A 22,315-nucleotide genomic window follows, 5' to 3' on the forward strand; every position below is an offset into this window, starting at 1 on the left:
AATGGTACATCTACTGTTTCTCTGGATGTAGCAGTCTCGGATGCTTCCTCATCTCCAAGTAATGCCACAGTTTTTCAGAACTTGGTGAATGCAGTGGCTGTGGTTCTATCTCTGCAGCTGCCTTGCTAATGAAGCCATACAATTTTTTGGCATTCCGCAGCTCCTAAAGAGATGTATGGAGATGTCAATGAGGGCTTGGTGGAGCTATGTAAGGAAGTCTGGAATCACCCTGACTCTCTCGTCCTTCTGCATCAAGGAAATCTGAGCACTTTTACCAGGTTCCCAGGGAGAGTTTTTAATTTTTCTCCATCTTACACTAGGCTGACCTTGTAGACTCTGCTGTGAAAGAGGTGCATAAAGCTGGGAACATGTCTTCAACCCCTGGGAACAGTCTAAACGATTAAATGTGCTGGAAAGAAAAATGTATTCCTTGGTGTCCTTAAATTTGAGAGCTGCCAACTACTTGGCCATTATGGCCATATATAAAACTTCTTTGTGCTGTTCAAAAGCTGCCCTTTTAAAAAATCCCATCAGAGATATCGGAAAAGTGTTTGCACCCAAAGTATCCTATTCTGTATAGTTGCTCTTGGAGAACTTAATCCCTGATGACTTCCAAGAAAAAAAAAAGCACAGAAAGTACCTCAGTTTCATAGTCAGTAAACATTTAGAGCTGAAGGTTGTTGTCTTATTCTATCCATCTTCTGTTTTGAAATACCACATGGACTAGGTGTTTACTCTGTACAAGGTCACTCAGAGCCAGTCTTCATTTCACTGATTTCCCTAGCTCTGCAAATATCTGGGTCAGAATAAGATTGAAGTGGTTTCTTGGAGAAACTTGTGCATTCCCTGCTCATTTTATATTCCATGTATGAGCTTTCCTTTTATTAAAGAGTTGCATAGTTCCCCAAATTTGCATAGAATCATAGATGCATAGAGGATTAGGGTTGGAAGAGACCTCAGGAGGTCATCTAGTTCAATCCACTGCTCAAAGCATGTTTGTGCTTAAAGCACTGTCCAACAACACTCCACCAATTCATAGTGTGTGTAACTGCAAATATACAACACATGTCTCTTACAGGTTGCATTGGTCCAGATTCAAATCTATGTTACAGGTACATCTGGAGAAGCTCCGTTGACTAAGTATTTTAGACTTGTTCCTTATTTCAGAGCTTTTTTTGTCCCTCACAATCTCTGCTCAGGCTTAGTCTGTCTATGGAATTTTCAGAGGTAAAATTTGAGTATATCTTGTGCAAGGGATAGATTAAAAAAAACATTTTTAAAGAGATTTAGGGTTAATGTCACTTTCCCCATTATTCTTAACTAAAGTCTTGTCAACAGAGGCTGAAGATTAATCTTTAGAGAAACTCCCAAGAATAGGATTCACTGGGACCGAAGCCACAGGTTTCCTTAGACACAGCTTCCATCCATCACCACCTCCTCACAGTGTTCCTCTTCCCCTTCCTAGTACTTCAGGGAGCCAGGATCCTCCCTGAGGACATGGGGTTATATTTCCATTGAGAACAATGGGAGGCAGTGAGCATCTTTTCTAAGGGCAACCCCTGGCCTCAGTCCCATTAAGAACAATAGATGCTTACCACTTTGAAAGAGGGTAGTCCTTGAGTTTCTCTGAAGACATGCCAACTTCTGAGGGAGTAGCTTCCAGTCATGAAGAATAACTAGAAAAATGACCACTAATCCAATAGTGCCAAAACCAAGCATTTAAATTCTCTGCAGCTTGAGGTCTTCAAACCACAATCTGAGGACTTCAATAACTCAGACATAGGTTAGGGGTTTGTTACAGGAGTGGGTGGGTGAGATTCTGTGGCCTGCATTGTGCAGGAGGTCAGATTAAGGTCAGAAGGGATCATTATGATCATCTAAAGTCTATGAGTCTATAAGGCTTTTAAAAATATGTGTTGGGTTATGATTTACCTTCTGGTTTTTGAACCTCTAGGGTTATGCTTGGGGCACGATTTCAAGCTTTTCCTCCTTAACTAGGAGGGTTGGAAATTTTTAAATTTTAAAATGAGAACTGAAATTCTTATGTATTCACACAAGTCCAGGAGTTGAGGCTTTAAGAAACACTAAATATTGCAAGATAAGATAAAATCCCAAGAGTTGGCAACAGTGATTAATTTGAGCTGTCTCCTCAAAAACTGCCTGATGCATTATTCAGCCAGGAGGAAAGATGTGCAGAAAGATATGTGTGTGTGTAGGAGGGAAAGGGAATTTGCATGTTGGGGGGAGGGAAATGTGGGGAGCAGGAGGGAGAGAGAAAACGGGGTTTATACTCTAGGGCTGTGCACAGCTCTGGTGATGCAAAGCAGCTGTAAACCCATCTTAACTGGGCAGTGCACTCCAGTTGCCTTGTGTTGCTCTAAATCAGTGTGAAGTGGCCATAACCTAACTGAATCTGGAACTGAAAATTATAATTTGAAAAAAAAATTCAGGGTGAACACTACAAATTGTTAAATTGTTCTGTCATAAAACATGGTAGTGTTCTCTTGGTTTCTTGTTTATGGCTCATATTTATAATTTAAATATGGAAATGCTGAGACAAACTACATTAACATGGAGTTACTGTTGAGCACATGTCAATAATTTAGAGCATATATTAATGGGCTGTAGTTATTCCCCCAAATGAGCATTATGTATCCAGGAAATTCAGAGTGAAAGTTAAACTAGCAGGTATGTTAGTCTAGAAATGCAGTTAAATCACCCAAACAACCTTAACTCTGCCATGTAGTGTCCCCATGAGGGGAAAAATATGTATATACATTAGATATAGATCTTTAAAAATCAGTTTAATCTTATCCAGGACCACAGTCAATGCCTTCATTCCTACTGTATTGTTACTGCATGGTGTCATGACAAGCATTATACACCTGGATTGATGCTAGGTCTATCAGACAAAAAAGTCCATTTGTACTTTTGGTGCTTTCACTGTAGCCCGCAAGGTGTTGAGAAAAATTTCAAAGCTAAAGCTGATGCCATTTTTTTGAGACTTTTCTTTGCAAATTCAGTGGATTTAGAGGGGTAAATAATCAGTTGATCTTTGATTGGATATAAGTTAACACTCAGAAGGCAAGAGAAACACAGCATCTTTAATTCCAGGAGCATCCACTTTTAGACTGAGGGTATGTTTATACAGGAAAAGTTCTGCACAGGTTAGCCTACTTGTGCTATTTTGAATCCAGCCTGCTCAAATAACAATAGCAGTGAAGACATGCACCACGGGGTTCGGAGCAGGTAATATAGGCCCAGCACAGACTTGGGTATGTACTTGGCTTGTTAGCCTGCTGCGAAGCCCACACTGCTGTTGCCCCTACTACTGGTACTCACGTTAGCTGGATTGAAGCTAGCTTGAGTAAGCTAGTCGTGCGCAGCTTTTGCTGTGTAGACATACTCTGAGTCTGCTCAGGCCTTTAGCAACATCTAGTTTATACTGGGTATGTCCAGAGACATGATGCAGATATTCCAAGGATAGGTGTCTGCAAAACTATTCCTTGCTCATATCCCCATGTATATGTTCTTCCAAGGCAGTGTGTCTCCCCTGGAGTGTACCGCCCCTTCTAGGGCTGAGGGAAAATTCATTGTCACAATAACTAAATGCCCAGGAGCCTTTCTACTGAGGCTGTGAACATGGTAGTCAGTTGTGTTAATAGCTATGCCTGCTAAGGACTGGATTGGGATACTGACTATTCAGATAGGGCAGTGGTAAGCTGATGAAGTTCTCTGTTAGCCCAGTGGTCTCCAAAGTGGGGTGCAAGCGGCTTAGGGAGTGCTCAATTTTTTTTTACTGATAGGGGTGCACGATCAAAAAAGTTTGGAGACCACTGTATTAGCCCTTGGTTAGCCCAAGGGGCTTATTTGTTGCAAGTATTCACTTGGCAATGCATGGGTCACCTCCATTTGCAGATTAAAGCACTAGTGGGTACCTGGGTGAATTTAATCAATTATGTTTTTCTTAGAAGTACTCCCAAGACAGTCATTTTCTATTCCACAAACTATCCCGTATTCAGGATTTCTGACTATCTTTCAGTTCGTGGAATGGCATCTTGTGCAAGGCTTCCCTGGAATTCTGTTAAACTAGTCCCTCTTGACTTGCCAGGTCAGTTTTGTACTGAGGATGTAGATGAATGTCAGCTCCAGCCCAACGCCTGTCAGAATGGAGGGACCTGCACCAACCACAATGGAGGCCACAGCTGTGTCTGTGTCAATGGCTGGAGTGGGGAGGACTGCAGTAAGAACATTGACGACTGTTTCAATACTGCCTGTGCTGTTGGGTCTACTTGCATTGATCGTGTGGCCTCATTTACATGTATCTGTCCAGAAGGAAAGACAGGTAAGGATAAGAAATGCACATAGCTTTGGGATTGCTGCTCTGTGCTGCCGGCAGACAGCTAGAGGTGTAGGATACCATTTCTAAAGTAAACTAAAATGTGCCTTTTAAAAAACTTTAAAAAATGTTACTCATTTCTGGCTCAGGGAGCTCACACCACAGGAGCAACTCCCCCATCCGGTGAGAGGGTGCAATGTGCCCTCCTCTTTGTGGCCATCCACCACTTGTGTGGAAGAGGACCCTCACTTGGGAAAGTTTCTAGCCATGCATGCAGGAGCAAAAGTGAAAAGGAAGGTTTCTTATACCCTCTGCACCCTCCTCACCTGTGCAATGACCAGCCAGCATCTGGCCTGTCACGGGGTAAATTGTGAACAGTAAGATTAAAATTGTTTAACTTGGAGGCTTCCAATAGAAATGCTTAAAAGCATAAATGAAGGCTAACGGGACAACCCTAACTGTCCCTATGTGTGCACATGACACAGAGATAGATCCTGGCCCACACCCAGACCCCCTGGTACCATTCGGGCAGTGTGAAGGAAGTGGCCTTGGAGAAGGAGAAACTGGGGCAGTTTGGACCTCAGGGCAGGCAAATGGGGCCCAAATGCTCTCTGATGTCACCCTGTGGGTGGTAAAAGACTCCTCTGTGACCAAGGGCAGGACAAGCTGGCCACCCTTCATACACTGAGGGGAAAGACCGTTGTGATCCCTTATTCAAGGGAGGAAGAATTACTAGCAGACCCTGTGAGGGCTATACTACCCTGAGAAGGTGTGGTTGGGTGGGGCCCTGTGCAAGTCCTGGAATACAGCTTGTATATAAAACCAGAGCCCAGGAGATGAGGGACTGGATTTTGGCGCTCCTGTGCCTTTGGGATAACACACCCGTATGACTAAAGTGGGGAACTGGGATGTGGCTGTATACTGAAGGAATGTTGCTTTAAAGCTGCCTTATCTGGCCTGGTGGAGAATCCCCTGCAGGTGAGATAAGAAGCGAAGAGCATTGACACACCAAGGGAGCTGCACTGGCAGCCTGGATGCTATGCAATAGCTCCTGACCATGTTGAGGACTAAGGAAGGGAGCTGCATTTTGTGTTCAGCAGAAGATGCACCATGCTAGCTGGTGAAGGGGAGAGGAAAAACTAGCTAGGAAGAGCTGCTCCCGTCTGATGCTTTAAACACTAAACCATTATAGCATATGAGGAGTACTGACAAACACTTTGAAATTACAATAGTATGACATGGCATTGGATTATGCTGTACAGTACATGGTCAGATTCCAGTGGCAAATGTCTGCAGGTGACATCTTCTTCTGTCATGGTTCCAGTCACCTCTTGGAATGGGAAATGGGGCCTAGATTAAAAAAATCAGTGTGGAGAATGCTAAATGAGTGGTGCAACTCGATGAACAGATTTTATTCTTCTCAATGAACTGCTTAGTGTGACCTCCTTTGTTTCTGTAGGTCTTCTGTGCCACTTGGATGATGCATGTGTTAGTAACCCATGCCTGATGGGAGCTCTATGTGATACCAACCCTCTGAATGGACACTACATCTGCACCTGTCCTCAAGGCTATAAAGGAGCAGACTGTACTGATGATGTGGATGAGTGTGCTATGGGTAAGTTCCCATCTGCTATTTGTGCATTTGCTATTAGGTAGGTGTGTGGATGTTCTACTTGAGAAACTGATGGAGGGAGGAATAGGAACAGCTTGTGGAAATACGTAACCTATGTGAGGATACAAAGGCCCAGGATACAGTCTTGCATTGTTCCATCAACAATTTAAGACTTGTGTCGTACTTCTGATCCTCAGAGCACTTTACAAACACTATAACCTCTCCCCAACTCTGAAAGGTAGGCTAGAATGACCACTTCTCTAAGGGAAGCTGAAATAGAGATTAAATGACTGTCTGTCACTGAGGATCAGAACTCAGAGGTACCAGACTTTGAGATCCATCTAGTCAGAAGCCGGTCTCTGAAAGTGGGTAGTATTGGCTGCTTCAGGGAAAGGTGCAAGAAGCCCTGCGTAGTCAGTTATGGGATACTTGCCCCCATGGAAGTTTCTAATTAATCCCCGATACTTAAAGGTTGAAGCAAGAGAGCTTGCATTACTTCCATAACTCTTCATACTTACTGCTATAACTCTGGATATTCATGTCATCCATATAATATTGCTAATCCTTATTAAACCTGATAAGCTTATGGCCTCAATTACATCTTGTGGAAATGAGTTCCATGGGCTAATTATGTTACAGTAACTCCCCCACTTAACGTCCTCTCGCTTAACATTGTTTCGATCTTACGTCCCTGCTCAATTACAGAACATGCTCCATTTAAAGTTGTTCAATGCTTCGCTATAACCTCGTTGGGCTGCCTGCTTTGTCCACAGCTGGCAACCCCCCATCAGCTTCCCTAAGCCCTCCCGCCCGCTGGCAGACCCCGTGGATCAGTGCCTTCTCCTTCCCCCCCCGCCTCCTGCCCACAGCAATCAGCTGGCTTGCGGCGTTCAGGAGGGGGGGGGGGATGAGTGAGGACTTGGCGCGCAGGCTCCCTCTCCCTCCCCTGTCTCCCAAATGCCGCAAACCACCTGATTGCCATGGGCAGGAGGCAGGGGAGGGAGGGGGAGCCTGCGCGCCAAGTCCTCGCTCCTCCCCCCTCCCTCCTGCCCCCTGAACGTCGCAAGCCAGCCAGTGGTGTGTAGTGGGCCCAGTCCTATTCAACATATTCCTAAATGATCTGGAAAAAGGACTAAATAGTGAGGTGGCAAAATTTGCAGATGATACAAAATTGTTCAAGACAGTTAAGTCCCAGGCAGACTGCGAAGAACTACAAAAGGATCTCTGAAAACTGGGTGAGTAAGCAACAAAATGGCAGATGAAATTATCATATTGCCTCTATATAAATCCATGGTATGCCCACATTTTGAATACTGCGTGCAGATGTGGTCGCCCCATCTCAAAAAAGAAATACTGGAATTGGAAAAGGTTCAGAAAAAGGCAACAAAAATTATTAGGGGTATGGAACAGCTGCCATATGAGGAGAGATTAAAAAGACAGGGACTTTTCAGCTTGGAAAAGAGACGACTAAGGGGGGATATGGTAGAGGTCTAAAAAATCGTGATTGGTGTGGAGAAAGTAAATAAGTAAGTGTTATTTACTCCTCCTCATAACATAAGAACTAGGGGTCACCAAATTAAATTAATAAGCAGCAAGTTTAAAACAAACAAAAGGAAGTACTTTTTCACACAAACCAGTCAACCTGTGGAATTCCTTGCCAGAGGATGTTGTGAAGGCCAAGACTATAACAGGGTTCAAAAAAGAACTAGATAAATTAATGGAGGATAGGTCCATCAATGGCTATTAACCAGGATGGACACAGATGGTGCCCCTAGCCTCTGTTTGCCGGAATCTGGGAATGGGTGACGGGATGGATTATTTGGTGATTACCTGTTTTGTTCATTCCCTCTGGGGCACCTGGCATTGGCCACTGTCGGAAGACAAAATACTGTACTGAGGTAGATGGACCTTTGGTCTGACCCAGTGTGGCCATTTTTATGTTCTTACTGGCAATTGCAGCTTCTCCCAATATAGTGTAATCTGCAGTCTTTATAGTGTGGTTGCTGCCTCTCCAGTTCATTCCTGGCGCTTCAGATGCCAGTGGTCTGTTTGTGATAACATTCTCATTTTGCTGCTGGGAGAAATAAGGAAAGGCAGTGATCCAGTTACCTCTTCCCCAGCAGCAACTGCTCCCTGGGATTAAGTTCATTTACCGGGCAGGAGAAGTAAAATGGATTGCTCATTGGCTCACTCACCCAGCATGGGACCAAGATGTGTGGTGTTTGGTCTTTCCAAAATGGACCCCAATGTTGGGTCTACATGCCAATGAAGTCATCAGCCACTGAGTCTGCACCAGGACATGGAGGGATGGACTAGATAACAGAAGACTTCTTACCATTTGGGTTTAGAAGTTGCAATTTTTGCAAAACTAATCTTTTGGGGCTTGTCTAACACATTTTCAACTTGACACTGAGATTTCTGTGTGTGCCCACTGCCCATTGTACCACTTGAAGCCAGTCACTAACCAGCATACCTGGTGCTGGTGTCTTCTGGAGAGGGCCACTCCTTGAATGAGTTTTACTCCTCTACCCCACCTTAGACAAGAATGCTGCCTGAAGCTCCTCTAGGAGAAGGCCCTACAGGCTAGTCTGACTGAGATTGGTAGTAAATGCCTGGCTGTCACTTGGGCTCAGGAGCATCCTGAAGGCCTCAGCCCTGAAGTGGGTGGGCAAGTTGAATAGGTGATTTGGATATGAGGCCTTCAAAGAGGCTTGAGTGCCCTCATCCCTGGTTGGGTGCCTCTGTCAATGCCATCTTCACCTCCGTGGGAGTGAGGAGAGGAGCAGTGGTACAGGCCAGAATGCTCTTCTTGATCCATTGATAAGGCTTGGACATTTATCTTTCTGTCTGCAAGCAGGTGGCCATTGAATCTTTCCTCAGGTATAGAAAAGACAGCAGGCACCTCACAGTAGAAAGAAGAGTCCTTTCTGCCCTATGCTCCTTGTCAGGAGGGAATGGCACGAGAAGGGCCTGACTGGAGATGGTGCTGAGACTAGCATGACCAGAAAAGCAGATTCTGATATATAAATGTGTGTCTCTTGCAGCAAACAGCAACCCATGTGAGCATGCTGGGAAATGTGTGAATACAGAAGGCTCCTTCCACTGTGAATGTCTGAAGGGGTACACAGGGCCTCGCTGTGAACTGGACATTAATGAATGTCTTTCTGAACCATGTCAGAATGATGCCACTTGCCTGGATAAAATTGGAGGGTTCACATGTCTCTGCATGCCAGGTAAGGGGACACTTTCCAAGCTGGGATGGGCTTCTAGCAAAGATAAAAAGCTCAGAAAGTGCGAGGAAGGGAAGGATTGTCCACTGTGCCAGAGACCGGTGTGATGGGAGTGCCCAAGAGTTGTGCTGAATGAGGTCTCTGGAGATCATTTGCTATGGGCAGATGGATTGTGAAGACTTGCTGGTGTGAGAGGGGAGGAGAAAGCAGGCAATAGGGGTGGTGTGAAGAAGTAAGAAAAAATAGTCTGTAATGTGTTAGTGAGCAAGACCTGCTTGTTAAATTAAATACAAGCACACAAATTGGTTACTGCTTAACCCTCTTTGTATCTTAACTTTTGGTTTTGGATAATTTCCAGGGCTTTGTCAAGTCTAGGTTTTCAATGTCGCAAGTGATGCGTTCCCAGTAGATAGGGAAGCTATTCTATAGCCCAGGGGTGGGCAAACTTTTTGGCCCAAGGGCCACATCTGGGTATGGAAATGGTATGGTGGGCCATGAATGCTCACAAAATTGAGGGTTGGGGTGAGGGCTCTGGCTGGGGGTGTGGGCTCTGGAGTGGGGCCAGAAATTAGGACATCACGGTGCGGGAGGGGGCTTCGGGCTGGAGCAGGGGATTGAGGTGTGTGGGGTGGGGGCTCTGGGGTGGGCTGGGGATGAGGGGTTGGGGTGCAAGAGGGTGCTCCTGGCTGGGACCGAGGGGTTTGGAGGGTGGGACTGGGATCAGGGCTCGGATAGGGAGTTGGGGTGCAGGAAGAGGTCGGGGTCCAGGCGACTCTGTGCGCTGCCCTCTCTGCAGGTGCTGCCCAAGCAGCTCCCATTGGCTGCGGTTCCCAGCCAATGGGAGCTCAGGGGCAGCACTTGGGGCGAGGGCAGCATGCAGAGCCCCCTGACTGCCCCTACGCATAGGAGCCGGAGAGGGGACATGTCGCTGCTTCTGGGAGCCATGGCACACGCAGAGTGGGGCAAGCCTCCAACCCCACTCCCTGGCGGGAATTTGAGGGCCGGATTAAAACATCTGAAGGGCCAGATGTGGCCTCAGGCTGTAGCTTGTCCACTCCTGCTATAGACTGATAGATCTCACTATTAAAAATATTTTCTGACATGTTTGAAATCTTTACTCTATAGTGGTTACCACATCAAGTACACCAATGCTCTGTCTAATCTATTAACTTCCCTCTAGCAGTGACTAATACCCAGTGCTTCAGGGAAAGGGGGGGAAAAACAGCATGGCCTTGGCCAATTGTGCAGTGTTATGCAAATACAGAGGAAGCATTCCTTCCTGACTCCACTCGATGATGAGCTGACACGATGAAGCATAAAGTGAATTTACCCAGTCTTAGTAAGTCTAGCAACAAATGAAGGCATTGCACCACGCTTTCCAAAATCCACTTACAGTATTTTGACCCTGCCCTCCTGTGGGAGAGAATTTCAGAGTGACTACCTGCTGAGTTAGAGTTTTCTTTTGTTTGTAAATTATCTCCTTTTATTGTCAGTGACTACTTATGTTCTTACACTGGTACCCATCATCAGTGTATTTGGTCCCCTCCCAAATCATTAAAGACATAATTGTCTCTTTCTCTTTTCAGCATGCACAAGAAAATGGTACATTTCAATTCAGATTTCTGTTTTTAATGTGACATTGGGAGATCATGCATGCAGCTCTGAAAATGTAATGTTCAAGTTAACAATGAGGAGTCTAGTGGCACCTTAAAGACTAACAGATTTATTTGGGCATAAGCTTTCATGGGTAAAAAACCCCACTTCTTCAGATGCATGGAGTGAAAATTACAGATGCAGGCATAAATATACTGACACACGAAGAGAAGGGAGTTACATGTCAGTATATTTATGCCTGCATCTGTAATTTTCACTCCATGCATCTGAAGAAGTGTGTTCATTTTTTGTGGATACAGACTAACACGGCTACCCCTCTGATAATGTTCAAGTTGAAAACTCCACTGTAACACTTGTATTTATGCCTTTAAAATGTGTTCTCTTTATAAAAAATGTCAATACAAACTGGAATTTCTATTTCAGTTAAATCTAGCTTTGATTTTCAGTCCTGGAATAAGGTGTAGCCAACACCCTGGGCACTTTCTAAAGCCTTTCTGCCATTCCTTGTTATCCTTTCCAGGGTTTAAAGGTATGCACTGTGAACTGGAGATTAACGAATGCCAGAGTAATCCCTGTGTGAACAATGGAGAATGTCTGGATAAAGTCAATCGCTTCCAGTGTGTCTGCCCACCTGGTAAGTGTTCCTCTCCAGCACCACTTCTCTTCTCCCTACAAAGGACACAACAGACTGTTGGAGTGGAGCAAAAGCAAACCTGCTCAGGATGTGCCTTCCCTGCAGAGTGCTCATGCCCAAATTAGAATTCATTTAAAGGAGAACAGAAATGATTAGCTGTAATACTTGCTAAATAAGTTTCATATGCAACTATCCTGATGCAACATTAACACTGTGCGTTTAACTGGACAAATGTTAAGACTGAACACGTAGTTTTACACAGTGGCTGGCAGCTATGACTTCATTTGTTAAAGAATGTCATGGTGAATTACAGACCAACGTCTGTAGAGATTATTTTTTAAATCTATTTTAATTTGAGCCAGTTTTCATCCTCCACATAATTTTTTTGGCTTCCTCAAGGTTTTAGGTGAAAGCCTTTCCTCAGCAACGCAACTTGGTTAAGTCACAAGCACAGTGCAGGGAGTCGGCATTCTTCTCTGCAGAAAGGGGCTGCTGCTAATCCAAGGTCCACCCTTTGCTTTTTTCTTGTTGCTCCATGCCAGCCCTATTCTGACATGTCTGCACTGCAAATGAAGATGTATTGCTTTGCAAGTGACAGTATGACTACAATACAGATAGGCAAGCCCATACTTGCTTTAATCTAGCTTGGGTGGATAACAATAGCAGTGAAGATGTGGAGGCATTGCCTATGGCATAGGCCAGCAACCCAAATACATACCCAGAGTCTCAGATGAGCTGAGACTGGGCCAGCTAACCTGTGCCAACATGTCCTCATTGCCATTGTTACCTGTGCCAGTCAGATGAACATTGCAAGCATACCTTGACTTGCAGTGTGGCATACCCTGAGCATCACAGAGATTGTTCCTGCCCTTTTGACCTAGAAGACGGAAGCTACCTCTTGGCAGGGTGATTTGCTGAACCAGGAACCAACTAATCCAGGGAGGGTGCAGGCTAGTGATGAAACCTGGTTTGGATCTACCACACTATATGTGGGCAATTTTAAAGATTTGCTAAGAATTAATCCTGAGCAATACATCTGCCAAAGTCTGCCTACTCTTTGATGCAATTGACGCTCTGTTCAGAGGTTTAATGGGGAGAAAAGTGGAGGTACTCTGAAGTTCCATTCAAGTCCAAGCTTGTTCATTTCAAAATGAGATGCTTCAGAGATCATGTTTAGGCTTTGAAGGATTTGATTTTTGTTGGTAAATGTAGGTAAACATTGATTTCCATTGATGATGATCAAAATTCACAGATAAGCAGCATTTTCTTATATTGCCTGAAAACGTCTTAGAATCTTTTTTAAGGATATTTACTTTGTATATTTTGACATGTGATGTTGACAATGTTTTAATGTTTCTAAAGCTTTACCTTTTTGACTCTCAGTGACTACTTTCACTAAATAATTGTCTGACACACACCCCAATTTCCTGCAACTTTGAAAATTTATATCCATAAAAATAGAAAAAATGCTTAAAAATGAACATCAATATTATCTGTTGACATTATAAAAAAAATTGAATTCTTCCAAGCCTAATCATAATGATTGTCCCTCTTACCTTGAGTGATTTTAGGCAAGTAGCTAACAATGTTTACATTGAAAGTGTCATTAGGATCCAGAGTTAACGATCTGTTGCAGTTAATGAGAAGAGTTCACACTTCTCCAGAATCAGTTTCAGGCTGTCTGCAGACTGTGGCAGGCAGCCAGTATTCATTTCTTTGTTAACATTCAACACTCTTCTTAACCATAAAATCTGAAGATCAAACAAATAAGAGCTTAAATTATGGAGCCAAGATGGCAGTCACAAGGAGAAAAACTGGCTGCTTGAAAAGCTGCAAATTGGCCAGTTCAACAGCTGAGCCTGTTTGAGGAGCCGGAAGGGACAGGGGATGGATATGCCTACTCTGAATAGTTTCAGGATTCTCACTTTCCTCTTGCCTTTCAGGTTTCACTGGAGCTGTGTGCCAGATCGACATTGATGATTGCTCCAGCACACCTTGTCTAAATGGAGCCAAGTGCATTGATTATCCAAATGGCTATGAATGCCAGTGTGCCACAGGTTAGCCTTGTCACATCTTCTCACATTCAGTGCAATAGCTATAGCCCCTTGAATAGAAACTAGTATGTGCAGCCTATGTAGTGAGCAGAGGTAGGCAGCGAAGCATTGGGTCTGTGCTGTCTCTGAAAGTCTTTTTTCCAGGAATCTTTGCTGCCTACCTCTCTGCAGAAGAGGGCAGCACTGAGTATCTCTTAGGGACAGAAGCCCCATGGTTTGTGACACCAAAGGATTCACAGTTGCCCGGAAGGAAGTCTAGCTCCACTCTTTCCGTGTCATCACTTTTCCCCTGCAAAGAGTCCCTATTTACTGGTGTTTTTCCCTTCTGGGATGCCCCAGCATGGAATGCTTTCTTTGGGACTTCAGGATGGGCCAAAGTGAAAACTGGCAGCCTGAAACCAAGAGAGATGGGTAGAGCAATGCTAGACTTTATTGCTTCCTGCTTGTTGCTTCTAAACTACTTAATATAAATGTGTGGAATGGGCTATGAGGATCTAAGTGCAATAAGTGTACATGGTGCCTTAAAAGTAGAACACCCAGCAAAAGTGGTACACAGTTAGTGGCCACCTGCCAAAAAGTCTGATTTAAGTGATTTGCCCAGGGTCAAGTAGGAACTCCATGGCAGAGCCAAGAATAAAACAGAGCTGTCTAAGACCAGCCTTAACTCTTCAGCTCTGAGCAGAAACTGCTGGGTGAGGCTTAGTTTAGGACTGGGTCAATTAGACACTCATTCTGGGGTGAGCTTGGCCACTTATTTCCATAGGTGTTGAACAAGTTGCCTATCCCGTGCCTCAGTTTCCCACTTTGTAACATCTGATGGTATTAACCCACATCACTAGGGGCTCTTGAGGCTCTAGAAACTCTGTGGTATGAGAAAGAGGCAGGATTAGCCCCTGTAGCTGCTACTGTCTCAGAGAGGCACTCTTAGTCTGGATGGATTCATGTGAGGTTTGGCTTATTGTCAGTGAATCCAGTCAAAGAGTCAAATTCTATTTAAAAAGCGTCTAAGGCAACATAAGTTGCTTAGCAGCAATAACTTATTCTGCTCTGTACAGATTCCAGAGAGATACACTTGTCCCGAGATGTCCTAAAAATACCAGAGAACTGAACCCCTAACTTTAGATCAGACTTAAATAAAACATTCCTTCCTTTGTTTGGTCCTGATTTTGTGTTGGGCAAGTCCTCTTCCCTAAAGAAAGGAAGTGGCAGAGGGTGCCAGGAATAGTCTAATAATGCTACACAGGGAATGAGTAGGCACTAAGCTCTTTGGGGCAGGAGCCTTGTGTGTTTTTACAGCACCTAACACGTTGGCTCTATTAGACACAACAGAATTTACCAAAATGGCATTTGGCTTTATGGGGACAGGTTCACAACAGTTTCGGAAAAGGAAGACTATGCAAGAGACAGCAGAACAGTCCTCAAAGAGTGGAACAAATTATTAAGGGTTGTGATAAATTTATCATCGCATGAAGTCCTTATATCAAGACTAGCTGTTATTCTAAAAGACTTGCTCTGGTTCAGCCACAAGTTATTGGACTTGATGTGGGAATTGCTGAGTGAAATTGCATTGCTTGTTACATAGGAATTCAGGGCAAATGATCATGAAAAGTCATCCTGGCCTTAAGATCTATGAATCCAACACAAGCCAATGGCTGACTGGGAAGCATCTCTCTTTGTTCTCTAGGGGAAATGGTTCGGCAACATATGATATGACAAGATATCACACTGCAGACTATGCCATAGTTTTACTCCAAATTTTGTTCAGACATCAGTATCTCAAAAGAAGACAGAATTGCTATAGAACAACCGTTAGAAATAGGAGCTCTAGAGCTCGTGGTTCCTGGTAAAGAAAAAATCAGTTTTCTCTGTTTAATGAGTTTGAAAGGAGGATATGTCTTAGATACTATTCCTATAAAATGAACCTGGCACACATAGACCTTGTCATCCTAGTAAGAGAATGATGTATCAGGTTCCTGAGACTAGACTGTATCACTGCCTCCATAAATCTGAATGAGGGAGGGAACCTAGTGACAGAGGATGTGGAGAAAGCTAGTGTACTCAATGCTTTTTTTGCCTCTGTCTTCACAGACAAGGTCAGCTCCCAGACAGCTGCACTCTGCAGCACGGTATGGGGAGGAGGTGACCAGCTCTCTGTGGAGAAAGAAGTAGTTCGGGGCTATTTAGGAAAGCTGGACGAGCACAAGTCCATGGGGCCGGATGCACTGCATCCGAGGGTGCTAAAGGAGTTGGCCGATGAGATTGCAGAGCCATTGGCCATTATCTTTGAAAAATCATGGCGATCGGGGGAGGTCCCGGATGACTGGAAAAAAGCTAATGTAGTGCCCATCTTTAAAAAAGGGAAGAAGGAAGATCCAGGGAACTACAGGCCAGTCAGTCTCACCTCAGTCCCTGGAAAAATCATGGAACAGGTCCTCAAGGAATCAATCCTGAACCACTTAAAGGAGGGGAAAGTGATCAGGAACTGTCAGCATGGATTCACCAATGGCAAGTCATGCCTGACTAACCTAATTGCCTTGTATGACGAGATAACCGGCTCTGTGGATGAGGGGAAAGCAGTGGATGTACTATTTCTGGATTTTAGCAAAGCTTTTGATACAGTCTCCCACAGTATTCTTGCCAGCAAGTTAAAGAAGTCTGGGCTGGATGAATGGACGGTAAGGTGGATAGAAAACTGGCTAGATGGTCGGGCTCAACGGGTAGTGATCAATGGTTCCATGTCTAGTTGGCAGCCGGTATCAAGTGGAGTGCCCCAAGGGTCGGTGCTGGGGCCGGTTTTGTTCAATATCTTCATTAACGATCTGGAGGATGGTGTGGACTGCACCCTTAGCAAGTTTGTAGATGACACTAAACTGGGAGGAGTGGTTGATACGCTGGAGGGTAGGGATAGGATACAGAGGGATCTAGACAAATTAGAGGATTGGGCCAAAAGAAATATGATGAGGTTCAACAAGGACAAGTGCAGAGTCCTGCACTTAGGACGGAAGAATCCCATGCACTGCTACAGACTAGGGACCGAATGGCTGGGTAGCAGTTCTGCAGAAAAGGACCTAGGGTTTATGGTGGACGAAAAGCTGAATATGAGTCAACAGTGTGCCCTTGTTGCCAAGAAGGCTAATGGCATTTTGGGTTGTATAAGTAGGGGCATTTCCAGCAGATCAAGGGATGTGATCATTCCCCTCTACTCAGCACTGGTGAGGCCTCATTTGCAGTACTGTGTCCAGTTTTGGGCCCCACAGTACATGAAGGATGTGGATAAATTGGAGAGAGTCCAGCGGAGGGCAACAAAAATGATTAGGGGGCTGGAGCACATGACTTATGAGGAGAGGCTGAGGGAACTGGGATTGTTTAGTCTGCAGAAGAGAAGAATGAGGGGGGATTTGATAGCTGCTTTCAACTACCTGAAAGGGGGTTCGAAAGAGGATGGAGCTAGACTGTTCTCAGTGGTAGAAGATGACAGAACAAGGAGTAATGGTCTGAAGTTGCAGAGGGGGAGGTTTAGGTTGGATATTAGGAAAAACTTTTTCACTAGTAGGGTGGTGAAGAACTGGAATGGGTTACCTAGGGAGGTAGTGGAATCTCCTTCCTTAGAGGTTTTTAAGGTCATGCTTGACAAAGCCTGGCTGGGATGATTTAGTTGGGTTTGGTCCTGCTTTGAGCAGGGGGTTGGACTAGATGACCTCCTGAGGTCCCTTCCAACCCTGAGATTCTATGATTCTATGAAATCTCTCTTATTCCATCTTTTGACTGTGTTAAGCATTTCTGTGAAAATTCTGGAAGTAGCATTTATTTTGTGTGTAATTCCAGGGATTAAGAAACCCTCTTTGAGACTCTAGTCAGAACATCATGAATGGATATAGTGGCAACTTGTAAACAGTGTGTCTCTACGATGGTATGCATTTTTAAAGCAACCTGATTCCTCTTAATAGCTAATTCCCCAGGGAATGTGGTAGATACAAGAGGGCAAGTTTCAGAATGGAATGGCTCTAGGCCACAGTAGAGGAGTTGTTACCACCAGGATTCTCCTTCGATTACTGATTGTGACAGAATAAATGTCACTAGGAAAAGGAAAAACCCAAATCCTTTCTCGACTTGGAAGCAGCTGTGGAAAGTCTGTGCCTAGCTCAAGCAGATTTTCATCAGATTTTCACTCAGTGGGGTGGGGAGCCTTAGTTATTAATCTTTAGCAAAGCCTGCTGGGAGGGGAGAGAGGGGTTTGCAGCCATATATAATACAGGGCTACCTCACTCGAGAGGTGCCAGGAGGCGCAGCAATACGAGAAGGGTGGGCTGCTCAAGGGGTGCCAGGAAAATACAGCACCAGATCAGAGTGCTAACTAGATTGAGGACACACGAAAAGCAAGTGCTGATTTTGGGTACACAGGCTGGGGCCTGTTTCCCTACACAGACTTTTTGGATTTCCCAGAAAAGGAAAAAAGACTTGGGGCACACTAAACATGGGCAGCTTTGAGGAAATGGGACTGAAAGCAACTATGAATGCCCATGCAGTTGAAATACTAGTGTCTGTTTAAAGAGCTGCTAAGTCTCTGGCTTCCTCTTTCCCTCCATTTCTGTGGTGGGGACACTGAGAGCGAGTGTCTTGCATGGCAACATACATTACAGATGGGGGAAAAAGATATTGTACCAGGACTACTCTGTTCTGCTCCCTGTGAAGGATCATGTTCTCCAGGGCTTTGTCTGCTGTAACTCCAAATGTCTCAAATTACAGGGCACCCATATTATAATAGTGAATTAACAGGGCCTGAAAATGTACCTGGCAATTCTTAGACCTAGGACTACATCGTTCTAAGCCAGGTGCAAAATGCTTGTCCTGCCTCCTTCAGTTTAAAGGAATGGGTCAGTGGTGTATGACACTTTATAGTAATTAAGTTTAATAGCTGTAGTATTGTAATAATATTGTCAATCAGCTTTTTAATTAATAAATTTAAATATGGAGAACACTCTACTGCTGCAGAGACACAGGAGGTGCATGTCTGCAGCCTTTAGCAGACAGCAGTGTATCGCTTTACAGTTGGCTCATGGGTGGAGTGTTTAAAGGTTCTTGACAGTCATGAGGACTAAAAGATTTTTGAACTAAAGCTTACCTTTTCTGCAGACCTCCAGGAAAGCTTCAGTGGGAAAGTCAATATTTTCAAGGCCTGTGCATCAATTCCTTGTATTGACAAAAGTTAAGTCCTCTGGGCTTCTGGATAGTGGAAATATCTAGTATTACTAATAGTCTAGTAAGAGAAGGGATTGTCTTCAGTTTGTTTCATATTGATGTCAATAAACAGTTCTGATAGTAATTTGAATATTTTCTTCCATAATTGCTCAGATTTGAATGCATTCTAGGTATCGGTCTCTGTTGCAAAGATTATCTATGCAGCTTTTTCTGTGGCACACTGTGCTTTATATACCATACAGGGTCTGTTGGCTTCTCTGGGGTTGGGAGGTGGGTTACAGGTTAGGTGCCCAAACAGTTCTGTATATTCTGAATACCATTTTGCTGATTTGGTATGATGAACACTGTATTATTGTGTTTGTGTTTGATATTCAATGCAGAGGACATCATATAATATATCTCTAAGCCTCTTAATCACACTTCTTCATTTTTCTCTTAGGCTTTACTGGCACTTTGTGTGAAGAGAATATCAATAACTGTGACCCTGACCCTTGCCACCATGGTGAATGCCAGGATGGAATTGATTCATACACCTGTGTCTGCAATTCTGGGTACATGGGTGCCATATGCAGTGAGCAGGTAGATGAATGCCAGAGTAACCCCTGCCTCAATGAAGGACGCTGCATTGACTTGGTGAATGGCTATCAGTGCAACTGTCTCCTGGGCACTTCAGGTACATAAAGCATAAGATGGCAGGGCAGACAAAAATCAAGACTTTAAAAAAAGTCACAAACTTACCAGAAATTATATTTTTTTATCTACATGTAGCTAGTTATTTACTTCCTTTTTTATAATCTTAAATTTCTAAAGTGGGTCTTTTGTACTTTAGTTAGATAATTGTTAACAGGAAGTATTAGTGTAAAATATGAAATTCTAAGAAATTTCCCACTTAAAATGCTCATCTGTGCTGCAAAGTGCAAGTCCAGGGCCTCATTAGCATCCTTACAGTGAGAACACAAACATAAAATTGATAAACAAATAGCGCATGCTGTGTTTGCAACCAGCACCACCTTCTAATGGATTGAACATCTGAGCCAAGGAAGCTACAAGGCTTCGGAAGTAGTTTTGAAAATTCCACACTTAGGTGTCTAAATATAAGTTTAGGAGCCTAGCTATAATCTCATATTTTGGAAAAATTTGACCCATATGTAAAAGATCATTAACTTTGTTAATGTATGAAAGGCTAAACTCTTAACACTGAAATAAAAATTGTTTCAAAGTGGTAGACTTCATGCCACTAAAGTTTGCAATAAAAAAAAGAAAAGAACTTCAGCAGTGTAGTCCCATTGACTTAAATAGCATCATTCGTGAGAGTGGCATTATATTACTGCCTAAGTGTTTGCAGGATCAGGGCCCTTTAATTCTCAATATTTTATTTTTTCCCTATAGCAATTTTCCCAAACAGAATACCCTTACTAATACTTAGATTAAAAATATTTATAATTGTTTATTAAATTAATATTAAATTTTAATCTAAAGTTGCAATAGTACAACTCTCAAATTAGCTTTACAAAGCATCAACCTTACTTGAGTGATTTAAAGCACTCTATTTAAAAAATTGCTTAAATCACCTCGATTTTTAATTGTTCTGTCCTGTAAAATGTTATTACACAAGAGCCATGCGTCAGAGCATGGCTGGTGTCCTAGTGTTCTTTAAAGGAACAAACATTTATCAGAACCATTTTGGCTTGTGTCAAATAATATTGGCTTTTTTTTTTCAAATGAATATTGAAGTTAACAGACCCCAAAATAAAACATGATGCTTGGAAGCAGAAATATGGTGTGGCAAGCAACAAACCATGTATCTTGTGTCATCCTTCTGACAGTAGTGCTTTAAGTAACATTCCAGAACTGCCCCTTCTGCTCTGGCAGCAGACAGCTCCCTGCAAACTGAATTGGGATCCTAGCTATTGTTCTGGCCTGACTTCTTCTCTGGGTCACCCCAGGCTTGCTTCAGCTTGGTTGCTCTCTGGAACCAAGCCTCGCTTTTGAGCATCGTCCTAACCTTGCTTTGCTGTTCTTGGGAGGTATCTGAGTTGGGCCACCTAAGCAGTCCTGGCTTCATCCTGTGTGATCCTGCAAACTACTGGAGCAGCCATGTCTTTCTGTCTTGGGAGATGAACCTTCCCATCACTGTCTTTCATGCTCCACACAGTCCCGGCTGCGCTATCTAGCCCCAGTGCTTCATGAACCAAATGAATCATCTGATGGAGAATTGGTTGGTTTTGTGGGGAGAGGAACAGAATGTGCAGGTTAAGCTTAAGACATGGTTACTACAGACAGAAAATGCCTTCCAGTTAGGAAACACATGCTTACCTGTAAGCCAATGAGTAGTCTCATTGACTTTAATCATATGTTTTAAATTATGGACATTGATAAATATTTGCAGGAATGGGCCTAAATAAGCTTATTTTCTCAATATTGTGGAGGTGCTGGACATAGTTGTTCTGATCTTCTTCTTCTTGGAGAGATCCTCACCCATTATTTCAGCCCTCACTCTCTTCTTGCTGAAGCTGTCAGTGACACCAGCTTCATTCAGAAGATAAGCAGCCTTATCACCTCCTGGCAGTTATTCTTGAGCGGCCCAAGATTTACTGACTGTTTACGAGTCCCTCAGCTTTAGGGCTCCCAACTTGAGCCATTTTAAAGAAGACTGGTTTTCAGAAGTGCTGAATACTGACCCAATGAAAATCAGAACCCTTTAAGATGTCAAGTTGGGCACCCAAAGTCACTGGTCCCTTTTGAAAAACTTGACTTTTAATTATTGTGGAATTAAGGAAAAATTCTTATCCACTTAAGGGCACACCAGACCTCAGTGCCCTGGTCTAGATACCTGCCCAAGCGTTTGTGCTTACTATTCCAATTGTAAATAGATTCTGCATGAGTAATTCTGGGGGGGGAGGAGGGGTCTTATGGCTATTTGGAACTGTTACTATTGTAGCCAAGACAATTTATCACTCTTTTCCTTCCGCATCCCGCTTCTGGAGAGCTCCTACCTAGGACAGAACTGTTACTAGGGCTGCACATGTGTCAGGGCATTTTTTATCAAAAATCACAGAGCAGTCATGGTAAATTTAGTAAAAGTCATGGGTCTAGTCACTGCCGTGTGATTTTCTATTAAAAAATGCCCTGACAAATAAGGGGCACCGGCCACCCATAGTAGCACACTCTGCCCCAACACCACATCCTAACCCTGTTCCAGTGAGCAGGGGGCACTTGAGGGGGGGTCGAAGAGCAAACTCACCCCTGGCACAGGCAGCCGTGGTATCTGACCACTGGGGCTGGGCCCAGGGATTGATAGTGACCCCTTGACATGAGCCCGGGTTGAGAGCGAGCCTATCCCACACTCACCTCGGGCACAGGCAGCAGCAGCTCCTGTGCCTTGTAGGGCTGGACACATGGTATCACAATACCACTCAGCCAAGATTTGACCCAGCTCCCCCCATCCCTCTTTGTCCTGACAGAGGGGCAACAAGGCAAAATTTGAGAGTGGTGTTGCAACCCTGTACACCAGGTTGCAACACCCAGAGTGGGGAGCTGAGCCCAATCCCATGGGACACAGCAGTGCTGCTATGGGGTCAGTGCAGGGTGAGAGCACTCTCTAACACCCCATCCAGCCACCCCATGTCCAGG

The 22,315-nt window shown here is 44.0% G+C and overlaps 1 protein-coding gene across 1 annotated transcript in view; it reads left to right on the forward strand.

The window, feature by feature from the left end:
• NOTCH2 (notch receptor 2) overlaps positions 1 to 22,315 on the forward strand; it is a 152,021-nt gene that overhangs the window by 65,361 nt on the left and 64,345 nt on the right. The window contains exons 6-11 of the mRNA XM_039486397.1: positions 4,112 to 4,345; positions 5,799 to 5,954; positions 8,996 to 9,184; positions 11,316 to 11,429; positions 13,373 to 13,486; positions 19,122 to 19,355. Of these exons, the coding sequence (XP_039342331.1) occupies positions 4,112 to 4,345; positions 5,799 to 5,954; positions 8,996 to 9,184; positions 11,316 to 11,429; positions 13,373 to 13,486; positions 19,122 to 19,355 (1,041 nt within the window). The remainder of the gene's footprint in view (positions 1 to 4,111; positions 4,346 to 5,798; positions 5,955 to 8,995; positions 9,185 to 11,315; positions 11,430 to 13,372; positions 13,487 to 19,121; positions 19,356 to 22,315) is intronic.

Source organism: Mauremys reevesii, linkage group 8 (genome assembly GCF_016161935.1).
Source record: "Mauremys reevesii isolate NIE-2019 linkage group 8, ASM1616193v1, whole genome shotgun sequence".
NCBI lineage: Eukaryota > Metazoa > Chordata > Testudines > Geoemydidae > Mauremys > Mauremys reevesii.